Source organism: Phyllopteryx taeniolatus, chromosome 2 (assembly GCF_024500385.1).
Source record: "Phyllopteryx taeniolatus isolate TA_2022b chromosome 2, UOR_Ptae_1.2, whole genome shotgun sequence".
Classification (NCBI taxonomy): Eukaryota; Metazoa; Chordata; class Actinopteri; order Syngnathiformes; family Syngnathidae; genus Phyllopteryx; species Phyllopteryx taeniolatus.
In genome coordinates, this window is record NC_084503.1 from 4,639,300 (window position 1) to 4,651,728 (window position 12,429).

Here is a 12,429-nt window from a genome sequence, read left to right on the forward strand (position 1 = left end):
AGAATAAAGGGATGACCGGTGTCAACTGGATGTTATTAGCACACGTAACCTGCGGGGCCTTTGTTCTCTGGCCACCCAGCTTTTAGTTCCGCGCTCAAATCTAAATAAATCCACATCGAGAACAACATGGGCGAAGAATTCCAACGCAAGAAAGAACAACAAAACAGCTACAGCTACAAAAACGCATTACGTGGTAAAACAAAATATTATGCTGGCATGTGCCTGGACGTCCTCCTTCTGCCTTAATTATACTTCATAAAACAGTATATAATGCAGAAAACAATGGTTTTATGTTTCATCATGTTCTTATATTTTACAATAAAGTACTATTTTTCTTTGTTAATAATAGAGGGGCCTGGAACAGATTAATGACATTTTAATTCATTTAAATTGGGAAAATGGATTTGATATCCAAGTAATTTGAGTTACAAGCTCGGTCGCAGAACAAATTCAACTCTTAGGCACCACTGTATTTGAAAATATTTACAATTCCAGTATTATGCTTGTTTCACTTTGCTGGTCAGTAACCATCAAATCACACAGAGACTGCTTCATAGTGAGGCATCCAGTCTGAAGATCTAGATAGGGTTCCATGTTCAATAAAGAACTACAAAAGGCATTTTGGGTCAAACGGTTGTCATCCGTTCCCTGATCAAGTAAAAGCCCAGAAACGTTTGTGCTTCCACTTTCACAGGGACGATTCGTTCCAATGAGTATGAGCAAATCATTTCCTAGTTTAACCATCTGCACCTGTGACCTCCAGTTAGATTTGAAATGTAAATGGTTGACACTGATTGAAGGCCTTTTCGGTTATAGAATCATTAACTTTGTTTTTGGCTGCCAAGAGATGATGTTGAATGAATGTTGATAGTGACTACTCTGCTTACTTTGTCCTCCAACAGAGCTTTTTTCAGAGCTCTCTTCCCCGAAAACCTCAATGCGGAGAAGAAGGGTCGGCCCACTACTGCAGGCAGTAAAATTAAGGTGTGTGTGGGTGTTTCGGTGTGTGTCCACATTTGTTTCTGTGAGTGTGCATGTGTGCAAGTGTAAGTGTGTTTGTTTGTTTGTTTGTTTGATGTCCTTTAGAAAAAGCCAGATCATTTGTATTATGGACTTACTGGACACAACATTCGGAACAATACAAGAGCCTGTATCAAACATTCTACAGTACCTTCACTAAGATAATATGCTCAGTTTTGATTGACACCATCACAGAGGGATTCATTTAACGATATATTATTGCGGTTGTATTTTGAAGTTGTGGAGAACTGCACCAAATATAAGATGGTGTTTAGCTGGAAGTTCCAATGAGATGATTTGAATTACTTTTATTGGATTTATTTCATACAGACTTAAAAAAAATAAAATTCTCCTACAAAGTGTGTTGGAGCGGTCGGCATGTCAACGGTGCACACATGTCACTGGCGAAGATTAAATTCCTACAGATGTTAATTTCACATTAAAAGTGTGGACATTTTCCAAATTGGTTTCGATAGCATTAATACGTATGTCTTAAAACTCCACCCACCAGAAATTACAGCCACACTCAGACTTCAATGAGTCACGCCTCTTTGGTGCTTGCACACACATAATGAATGAATGAATTAATTAATTTCACATTAAAAGTGTGTATATTTTCCAAATTGGTTTCTGTAGCATTCACGTCTTCGGAAAACGCCACACTCCAGAAGTTACAGCCACCCTCGGGCTTCAATGAGTCACGCCACTTTGGTGCTTGGGCTTGAGCCGCTTATGTGCGGTGGGTGGGCCAGAGGTCATTACGGGAGAATACGTGTGTACCTTGAAGGTGCCCAAGCCAGGCGTGTTTAAAAAAAAAAAAAAGACTATGGCCCTATAAGAGGACCATTAAATATATGATATGCTATATGGTCAAAACATTAGGTATACCTTTCATTGTTGTTTATCTCTATTGTGGTTGTTACTTTCCCCGGTTTACCTTTTTTAGCTACTTGAGCATTTTTGTCTTTTTGATACCGCTCTTCTATGGGCTCTCTCTATATTGTGCAGGGCTACCTCACGGCCAGCATATTAATAACTGCCTTGTTTTCCCACCACCCAGAAACAAGCCAATGACCTGGTGAGCACGCTGATGAAATGTACGCCTCATTACATCCGCTGTATCAAACCCAACGAGACCAAGAAACCCAGAGATTGGGAAGAGGGCCGGTAAGCGAGCTAGTCCTCCCAACTTCTTTCTTTATCATTGGCTTCCGTTCTCCGCCATCCATTTTTTTTTACTTCCCCATCTAAAAGCCATCTTAATGACGAGTGTGGGATGTTCCCCTTCTTTATCGCTTTCTTTCAGTTTCCCACTCACGGGGCTGAGAAGTACGTCTTGTATTGTTCACGGTCTATGAACTTCCTGTTGTGAGTCCGGCCCATTAATTTGCACCGGAGCCCCTGTTTTGACAGGAAGTCGGACTGTACGAAATAGATTGTTGGAGGCACATGTTGGGGGGAAAAAGTAGCTCATATGCATACAATGACAAAGTGGTTAGTCATGTAGTAACATTCTCAGTGAGATCAGTTTACCTTTGTATTGATACTTGGAAATCAACTGCAGGGGTTCATGTTAAATCCTCTACCAAGCCTGAATTGTGCGTTAGTTAAAACCTAGCATAATTACACACTAAAAATATACATAACCAAATTCCTCCTGACATGGGACAACTCATACATTTTAGTGCACATTCGGATGAAGGTGCGGCTTGAGGAATTTTTTTTTGACTCTTTGCTGTTAATGTCCACTTGTATTGGGGCCATTACTATATTGACACACTTTTTCAGTAATTGAGTCTCATGGGCAAGATGCAGCATGTTTCTATCCATGCAGGTAACAATTTAGCTGCTAATTGTAGTTCTGTTAAAAATATCTATATTTATATTATTGTTATTGAAAATCTGTGATACAGCAGCAGCGCGAAAAATAAAGCGCGATATAGCGGGTGTTCACTGTACGTACTAGGCTTTTATGGAGGTCCAGACTGTGTCCAAATACATAAAAGTCAGCCAACATTTTGTTGATCCTCGTGTTTGCGTGTGTCCAGTGTGAAGCACCAGGTGGAATATCTGGGCCTGAAGGAGAACATTAGGGTGAGGCGCGCTGGCTACGCCTACCGCCGTGTCTTCAGGAAGTTCCTCAACAGGTAACACAATTTCCAACATGAAGAGCCCTTCTTATTGCGACAAGCAGCGCATTTAAAAGATTTTAATGAACCATCTTTGGATCTTTAGGGATTTTCTTAATAAACTTGTACATCAAAGGCCATTTGGTAAGGAGAGTGCCTCTTTTTGAGTTTGCGACAGTTGCAAGTTGGAGATTCCGGGGAAAAACACGACTGAAATCAGAATCAGCTTGTATTTTTTTTAATGTATCCTTTATTTAAACATGTGAAAAACATCATCATTGGGATTTAAAAATAAAACAAAACACAATGTAACACAGAGGATCAGAGTTAATAAAAGGACAATTTCAAACAGTTCAACATTTGGCTACAATCACCTCGGGTAATAAAACTACTTCCTTGATTAGGATAGATGACACGTAATCTTGAAACACGTCCGTTCAAAGGGCTTTCAAATGCCAAATACAATATACAACATTGCTACATTTCCTGCCTACAACTTTGTAAAGTAATTAGTGTTTTGCGTTTTAACGTAATGGAAATTGCAATGAGCAGAGCCATCAGCCTTCATTCGGTTTCATTAGTGAGTGAGAGGTCTGAAATGTGTTCAAAGTGCCGATAAAAATGTCTTCGAAACAAGTCTTAAATCTGCAAATACCTTGCTTGAATTGCCTGCATGCAAGACTTCAAGCATATTTTGATGTCCTCGTGTGAAATTCTGAATCTGTCATTGAATGTCTGTCATTTAATGTCATGTTAAACAGGTTGAAAAACCTCCTCTGTAACGATGCGCGACTGGTCGGAAGTCTTTGCGCTAGTAATGAGTTTGGGAAATAAAAGACAAATACATTAAGCCCTGCTGACGAGAAGGGAGAAAAGTAATCAACAAAGTTCAAAGAGTGACTAAACGAGGAAGGCGTAAAGCAAGGAAGGAATACCAAGCAATTGAGCTTTGTTTTTGCAGGTACGCCATCCTGACCAAAGAGTCGTGGCCCTCATGGCAAGGAGACGAAAAACAAGGTGTCCTTCACCTCATGCGCTCCGTCAACATGGACCAAGATCAGTTCCAGCTGGGTCGCACCAAGGTGTTCGTCAAAGCCCCCGAGTCGGTACGTTTGGCCTCGCGCCGTCACCTTCTCTGCACGTTTTAGTCGAAGCTCCTCAACTCACTTCAGCATAGTTCCTTGGCGCCAAAGCACTAATTTTATATTAGACCTGGCTTTGTCCTGGTCACAAAACGGCGAATAAGTGGTTGAGATAAGAACCCACCTTCTGCATGTATTAGTGCACTCTTTGTCCTCACTAGTAAGACAATTCAGCGCACAAGTAGAATAACTAAGGTGCATTAGTAAAATGACTGTGTCCTACTAGTAACATTTTTCTCCACTGCTAGTGCCTCCTTTGGCCTATTAAGATGCAATTAAAGCTAAGCAATAAACTGCTATGCTGCGCTAGTAGTAACACTCCAAATAGTAGATAAGTGTCACGCACTAGTAGCCTCCTGGTCTGTACTACTAGTACCACTAGTAGTTTTGCCTCATTAGGGAAATGTAATTGTCATACTATACAGTTGTGGAAAAAAGTTACTTGGAAGACTTAGTTGTTCTACTAGTGCAATGAATTGCCTTACTAGGGGGTGGGGGGGGGGGGGGGGGGAGATAATGAGCATACTAGTATAAGGAGCTGAAGCTAGATATCAAGGATATTGAATAAATGCTTTGCATAAAGCTTTTTAAGCATTTATTTTCCTTGCTCTTTTGAGGGCACTAGTAGAACAACTTTGTCTTGTTTTGTCTCGCTAGTGAGGACAACAAACATACTAGTAGTATTGATGTTTTTTTTTTTACACTACTGTGCTATGATATTTCTGCACACTAATAGGACAACTATGGCATACTAGTAGGACAAATATGTTACTATTAAGGCACGCTACTAGTACCAATATACAATTCTACTAGTTAGCACCTAGCAATTAAGTAGTACTAGTAGTAACAAGCAGATGTCAACTAGTGCAAAGATTTAGCAATTTAGTAACGTAGTTATTCTACTAGTATGCCAAAGTTGTCCTACTACTGTGCTGAAATGTCATACAGTCGTGGAAAATTGTTGCTACTAAGACAGTCATTCACCTCGTGTGCCCAAGTTGTCTACTACAATAGTGCGCTAAATTGTCTTTGCTAGTGAGGACGAAAAGCATACTAGTACAGTAAATGGACCTTAAGCAGGATATCAGGGACATGGAATAAATGGTCAAACGGCTTTGCATAGGCATGAGTATCCCAAATCACGGGCGGTTGCTCGTCTTTGGGGAGGCGACGCCACCCGAGCCCTCGCCCCGCGTCAGCATTGACTCAACAAAGTGCGCAGTGTGGTTGCCGAGTTGACACAACATCCAATAGGCTCGTCTTTTTTCCACCCCGGCCATTTTCTATGAAAGCGCCGCTTGTGTCAAGTCTGATGAGATTTGTATACATCGCACACACGCTCGCGCGCATGTGTAGAAAATGAATGCACAGACAACTCAGTCTTAATTCATCCTCACAGCTGATGCTGAATGTTACTTATTCACCAGCGCGCTCCCCCGCCTCACGCTCAAAGTCCACGTCACTGAGGTGCGCTTATGAAAGTCAAATATCGCACAGAATGAAAGCGGCTGACAGGCTTCTCAAAACAAACCTTTCTATGCGATAAGACAGAAGCTGGCTAATTAGTTTTCGGACAAGTGAAGATTGTTTGATGCCAAACCAGATGGTCGCAAAGACCTAAAGTGGTGATGGACGATCTGGCCAGAACTTCAATTCGTACAGCTAAGCCCTATGTTATGCATACACTGGCCGAAGTGACTTTTTGTGTTAAAATGCTGTAAGAGACAGGAGGAGAAGCAGCAGTAAAACAGCCCAAAATGCAGATGTGCGTGTGTGGGAATGGATCCCGTAATTTCAACATTTTACACAGGTAGCTGCTTTCATTTCTGGGGGAGGGGCATTCCAGAATAGTTAGCACAGTCAATAATATTATACTTCCCACTTTGTTGTACCTGTACAAATCTTACTGTAGAAGTGATATGACTGTATTGTTCGTGGATCTTTTTTCTTTCCCCACTGTCGAAAAATATCCCTCGAGAATGTTGTACTTTATAAATACATACAGTAATGATGATTAAATATTCATTCATTTTTTTTGCTTCAGTTCAATGGTCATTGTGCAGCTCCTCCTGGTGTGCATGCTTTAGCCACCTGGGGGTAGTGTAATACATGTAGCTATACACGGACATGTCTCAGCTCTTTAGTAATCTGCAGGAATATTAGTTGTTCTTCGAAGAGGAGAAAGGAGGAATGACTGCGAGTATTGTTCGATTATCGGTCTACGTGCGTTGCTCTACTAATAAACGATGGTAGTTTTAAAATAGAAATGCAGTAAATAAAGCGAAAAACACAAGTCTTCAAAAAATTAGAGGCTGTCTGTACATGGCAAACAAATGACCCATGAAAAAGATGAATGGGTCGTAAAATCCAATGAGGCTTGGGGGTTATTTTTACAGCTTTCATTGGCTGCGGTTTGTGTTGTTGTTGATTGTTTGTCTTTTGTCGTTGTGGTGGTGGCATGGTGTGTCCTGATGCAGTGGCTGGGCCGTGCTGGTGGGCAGGATGTTTAGTCTGGCAGTCTCGGAGGCCACAGAGTGTAAATTGCATGTTCGTGATCGTCTCGCAGGAAATTACGTGTAGACTAAAGCTCAAAACAGCTGGTTTACTTGAACTGGGAAATTGATGCTCTCGTGCCAAAATAATGAAGAAGAAAAAAAGTTCTCCCATGTCGTATAAGACTACTGCCCTTTTTGTGATTATACAAAGAAACAGGATATGTAATTTACTTTTTTTCCCAGTGAAATAACATTGTAGCTCGCAAGTAAATGAATTTAAATTCCCAGGTTATTTTTCATTCGCACAGCACATTCACTCCACTTGTTGCTAGGCAGAATTCATGGGGCATAATCATTTGCACCCGTCAACTCAAACTGACACACGTTGTTCACAAAATATTCTCTACTCTTAAACCTTCAGTCATAGGCAAACGTTTTCAAAGTAACTGACTTTGCTGCTTCTGTTTTTGTGTTTGTTTTCTCCATTTTTTTTTATACTTTTGCAATTGGTAGTAAGTAATCAATTGTTTCTTAATTCCAAAAAGAACATTGGTATGCATGAGATAATTGCAGAAGATCCTTTTAATAAAAAAAAAAAAAAAAAAAAAAAAAAAAGGGCTCACCATTGTCAGTACTTACTTTTTGCACGAAAGTGATTATTTTCCAACAAAGGTGTTTCTCATTGTACAATAGAAGGGTGTCAAAATATTATTTGAAATGCTGAATCTGCAAAGTTAAAAAAAAAAAAAAAAAATTTATAAAAAAAATTGGTGTCAAAGCTTTTCTGTCACCACAGTGCCATCTGCTGGATCAATCAGAGCACTGGCCAATTTGCAACGAATGTGAAATGGATGCCCCAGAATGGGATAACTTAAATCTGAAATTTGAAACATAAATGTCTGTCTTTTTCCAATTCTAAATATGATAATACACACATTGAACTACTCATAATGAGTATTGGCCCATCTTAGGCACCGTTACTCTTTGTAAGTCATTGTTTTATTATACTAAAACTCTTCATTAAAAAAAGTAACAGGTTAAATTAGTTTTTAGCATAGAATTAAGAAATGCAGCAAATATAACCACAAGGCATTTATGCTAATAGCATGTGGACACTAAGCACATACAGTGATTCAGCAAAAAAAATAAAAATAATTTTTTTTTTTAATAAATATTTTAAAAATAATCATTTCGGTAACAGGACTGTGCCGAGATTTGAATGCCCCCTGTCATAGTTGAAATATCATTAAGATACAGAAAAATAGATGAGTGCATTTGGAAAATTCCAAATTATTCAGAGAGGGTAATGTGTTGTCAGGACTGAGTGAAAACACAGGGACACAACTAAAGCGTGCATTTAAACTGAACTTAAAGTAGAATTGCCATGAGGAGTAACATAAGCATGTTAAAAAAAAATAATTTCTAAAGGTAACAAGTATTTTTACGGGGTTGAAAGTACTTAAAATTTATATTTTAAATTGGGTTTGTTAAGTCTGCAATCTGATAAATTTTCAGGACACTATTTTAATGTTTTTATTTTATTTTACAGTTAACTTAATGCTGCATGGATGCCTTTTTATTGTTAATGTATTTTGGTGGTGTGTGTGGTTCTGTCTCTCTTTTGGCAGCTCTTTCTGCTCGAGGAGACTAGGGAGCGCAAGTTTGACGGCTATGCCCGAACCATTCAAAAAGCCTGGCGAAAATACGTGGCCTGTAAGAAGTATGTCCAAATGCGCGAGGAAGGTGAGCGGGGTGCCACGTTTAGGCCCAGTGTGCATGCTGCGCTTACTCACCGTGCGTTTATTTGCGTGTGCGCGTAGCGTCCGACCTGCTGCTGAATCACAAGGAAAGGCGGCGACACAGCCTGAACAGAAACTTTGTGGGAGACTACCTGGGCATGGATGACAGGCCCGAGCTACGACAGTTTCTGGCCAAGAGGGAGAAGATCGACTTTGCAGACAAAGTCACTAAATACGATCGCCGCTTCAAGGTGGGTTTGAAACTGGGCCCTCCGTTTCTGTGCCGATTTCTTTTATACTAATGGATTATGTTTCCCGCACTCAGCCAATCAAGAGGGACTTGATCCTGACGCCGAAGTCGTTGTACCTGATTGGGAGAGAAAAGGTGAAACAGGGACAGGAGAAAGGACAAGTGACCGAGGTGCTCAAGCGGTTAATCAGCGTGGACAGGATCTTGGGAGTGTCTTTGAGGTACTCATTTGTCCCAATGGAAAGCCGTTTGAGCGTTTATTCCACATCCTTGTACTAGTGCACTCTTTGTCCTCGCTAGGAGGACAATTCAGCGCATTCGTGGAACGACGAGGGCTCACTAGTACCGGAAGCTCGCTACAAGTGCCACTTTTGGCCTACTAGTACGCAATTAAATGTTACTAATAAACTGTTGTACGAACTGTCATCGCAAGTCAGACAATTCAGTGCAGTCTTACTATCATTTCTGTTTTTCAACTAGTGCATAGTTTTGCCTCACTCGTAACATAATTGTCCTGCGAGTATGCCAAAGTCTTTCTACTAGTGCGCCCTGGTCATTCTACTAGTGCACTGAGTTGTCTTACGATTGAAGACAGAGTGTACTACTAGTACATGGACCTTAAGCTGGGTATGTCTCTCTCTCCTTGGCCTCTAAAGCAAGACAACTTTGACATACTAGAAGAACAAAAACATGTTACTAGTGAGACAAAACTACTATTGCCTACTAGTTGGGCCTAGTAGTATTCTTGTATAGAATATGTGATAGTCCAAAGTCCAAAGAAACCTGCAAGTACTTTCTTCAAAATCAAAGTCAATGTTATCATATGAGTTTTACATCCACTGACAATATTTACGGTTTCTGACCCGGCGACGTGTTATTTTGTGTTGTCGTCCCCCCGCCCCCCCCCCCCCCCCCCAGCACCCTGCAGGATGACTTCATGATCCTACACGAGCAGGAGTACGACAGTCTGCTGGAGTGCGTCTTCAAGACGGAGTTCATCAGCTTACTGGCCCGCAGGTTCGAGGAGAAAACCCAGAAGACTCTACCACTCAAGTTTAGTAACACGTAAGGACACGCGCATACACACACACACACACACACACGTGTTTTATTAAAACACGCGATTCGTATCGTACATATACAAATAATCGACTTTCCCTTATAATTGCCGTGAAAAAGAAAATCTGAGAAAAATGCAAATAAGTGTCGGATTGGGTTAAAAAAAAATAACGTAATTAGCGTGGGTTTCGGAGAATAACATGGAATGCAACGAGGCACGCTAGCGGAAATTAGCGTAGATGTTACGGTAGTTGTAAACCTTGAAGCAACTGGTATTTCAGCACACACGGCGCAGCAACCTAAACGAGCTATTTCGTTGGACGTTAGACTGTCGTTGAAGCTGAAGAAGGAGAACTGGGGCATCCTGAGTGGCGGAGCTGGCACCCGACAGGTCACCTTCGTCCAGGGTCAGGCAGACATAGCCGTGCTCAAGCCTTCCGGCAAAAATCTGCAGGTCAGCATCGGACCAGGGCTTCCTCGGAACACACGTGAGTAGAACCACACTGGCGTTACAAAAAATGAGCCCTGATGATGTGGACAGAACCCACTAGCGTCACCTTTCCTTCATAGGTCCCTCCAGGACCGGCAACACCCAGAGCCGCTCCAGAACTCACCAAAATACGCCAGCACGGGCCGCACCGGGACCTCCAGGTGCTGCTTCCACACGATTTTCCCAGGACGCCCTCATAATCCTAACGACAATTTAACATAACTACCATGTGTCCCCCCTGAGTGTGGGATGATTTAAAAATGTATTCTCATTATATTACATCTTTTATTTTGGAAAAGACACCTTTATTCTAAAAATAGGGCTCTATTTAGGAAAAAAATATGCATTTTGCATTCCTGTAATAATATGTGTTTTGTTCTAAGAAAATACTTTATTCATGCAGGGATGTCAGATTTATGTGACCAAAAATGCACAAATTATTGACTCCCCCCAAAGTTCTAATTCCGTATAAATACCAAAAGATGGTGGCAACGCACTTAAAACGGACAGGATCATAAAGCACCAACACCATGCGTCTAGCATGTACACAATCATGAAACCATGTTACATAAACAACTTTATTCAGTAGTGAAATTATTTAACCACCTGCACATGAGGCTCTAGCATACTAGCCTAAATATTTGTCCTCTCTCCTCCTTGCAGTCGCTCACCAGAACGGCTGGCTGAAGAACACCAATCACATGGCCAATACGAGGAACTCTCTCTATCAGCACCAGGACGACGCCGTGCGCCCACACCTCCCCAGCAACCTCAGCCAGTCCAGGGAGAGGGGCAGTGTACGACCGCAACCTGGACCTAATCTGGACTTTCTCAAGGTTCCCGATCAAGGAGCTGCAGGGTGAGGGATCGCAAACTCATATGCACAACAAGACCGTAATGGTCAAGTCAATGTTGTGGCTGGCTCGCATATGTGCTGAGGATCAAGCTGATAAATGTTCATTTTAATATGATCCAATATTGATAAATGTGATTTTAAGTGACTCATGATTCTGCACGAACACATATGGGTCATTCCAGAATTGGAGGACGGTTTAGGCTGTAACATTGTTAAAAAACAGACCCTTTATTTTACTTTTTCTTTTTTCTTTTTTTTTGTTACAAAAGTAGGTACTGTAATTTCTCGTGTATAATGCACATTTTTTTCCCCAAAAGTCAATCGTGCGCATTATATATAGGTACAGGAAGTCCTCGATTTACGAACGAGTTCCGTTCCTACGCTGGCGACGTAACACGAATTTCCGCGCGACTCTGATTTCACCGTTAAAGTCGAAATTTACGGCGAAATACTTCTGTTATGGGTATTGTCCCACGTGATTGTGACAGCAAGCTTGACCGTTGAATTTGAATCCCATTAAAATAAAATTAAAAGTGTTTTGCCTGGTCCTTCGTGTTTTCTTTAAAGAATTGTACCCGTCTTACAAATTCTGCCTGGGTAATCAAACATGAGCACAACTGTGTGTTTTCTCATTTACTAAATAAAAGTAGGGCTGTGAATTTCAAAATAAGAGCAAGTAAATAAAAAGAAAGTATTATGTGTTCAAGAAAAGTGCTTAACTTCAGAATAATTCTTAAAAAAAACAAAAAAAAACTGCAGATAATATTTCATGTTTTGATCATATGGGTAGAAGCAAAATCACGCATTGTAAAAATGCATTATACATGGGTAGAAGGGTTTTCCTGAATTTTGAGGTCAACGTTGGAGGTGCGTATTATACATGGGTGCGCATTATACACGAATCCTTTATAATTAAATAAAGTAAAATTAAATTTTCATTTTAATTTAAGTATTACTCTAATCTGTTTAGTGTAGCTTTCATTTGTAAAACACACATTGGCAAGACCCCACCCTATCTTCGCTGTCTGCTCACGCCGTTCCAGCAGTTGAATTCATCTCTTTGTTCCCAAAGTCTGCACTACTTTTGTTTGTTCTTCTTTTCAATTTTGTGCCCAAATACCTGGAACACTGTGGAAATGTCCTTCAATTCTGGAATGACCCATACATGTCGTAAACACACCACAGCGTCCGCGGCGATGCCTTTCCAGGGTAATGTTAGTCACGCACACACACTTCACACACACTCTAA

General features: G+C 40.8%; 1 protein-coding gene across 2 annotated transcripts in view; it reads left to right on the forward strand.

Annotated features, from left to right (window-relative positions):
- Positions 1-12,429, forward strand: part of myo1ea (myosin IEa) — a 58,852-nt gene that overhangs the window by 42,260 nt on the left and 4,163 nt on the right. For both annotated transcript variants that reach the window (XM_061754681.1, XM_061754690.1), the window contains exons 16-26: positions 903-984; positions 2,081-2,187; positions 3,069-3,167; positions 4,111-4,255; positions 8,415-8,529; positions 8,607-8,776; positions 8,851-8,996; positions 9,694-9,840; positions 10,162-10,322; positions 10,405-10,485; positions 10,988-11,183. In XM_061754681.1, the coding sequence (XP_061610665.1) occupies positions 903-984; positions 2,081-2,187; positions 3,069-3,167; positions 4,111-4,255; positions 8,415-8,529; positions 8,607-8,776; positions 8,851-8,996; positions 9,694-9,840; positions 10,162-10,322; positions 10,405-10,485; positions 10,988-11,183 (1,449 nt within the window). The remainder of the gene's footprint in view (positions 1-902; positions 985-2,080; positions 2,188-3,068; positions 3,168-4,110; positions 4,256-8,414; positions 8,530-8,606; positions 8,777-8,850; positions 8,997-9,693; positions 9,841-10,161; positions 10,323-10,404; positions 10,486-10,987; positions 11,184-12,429) is intronic.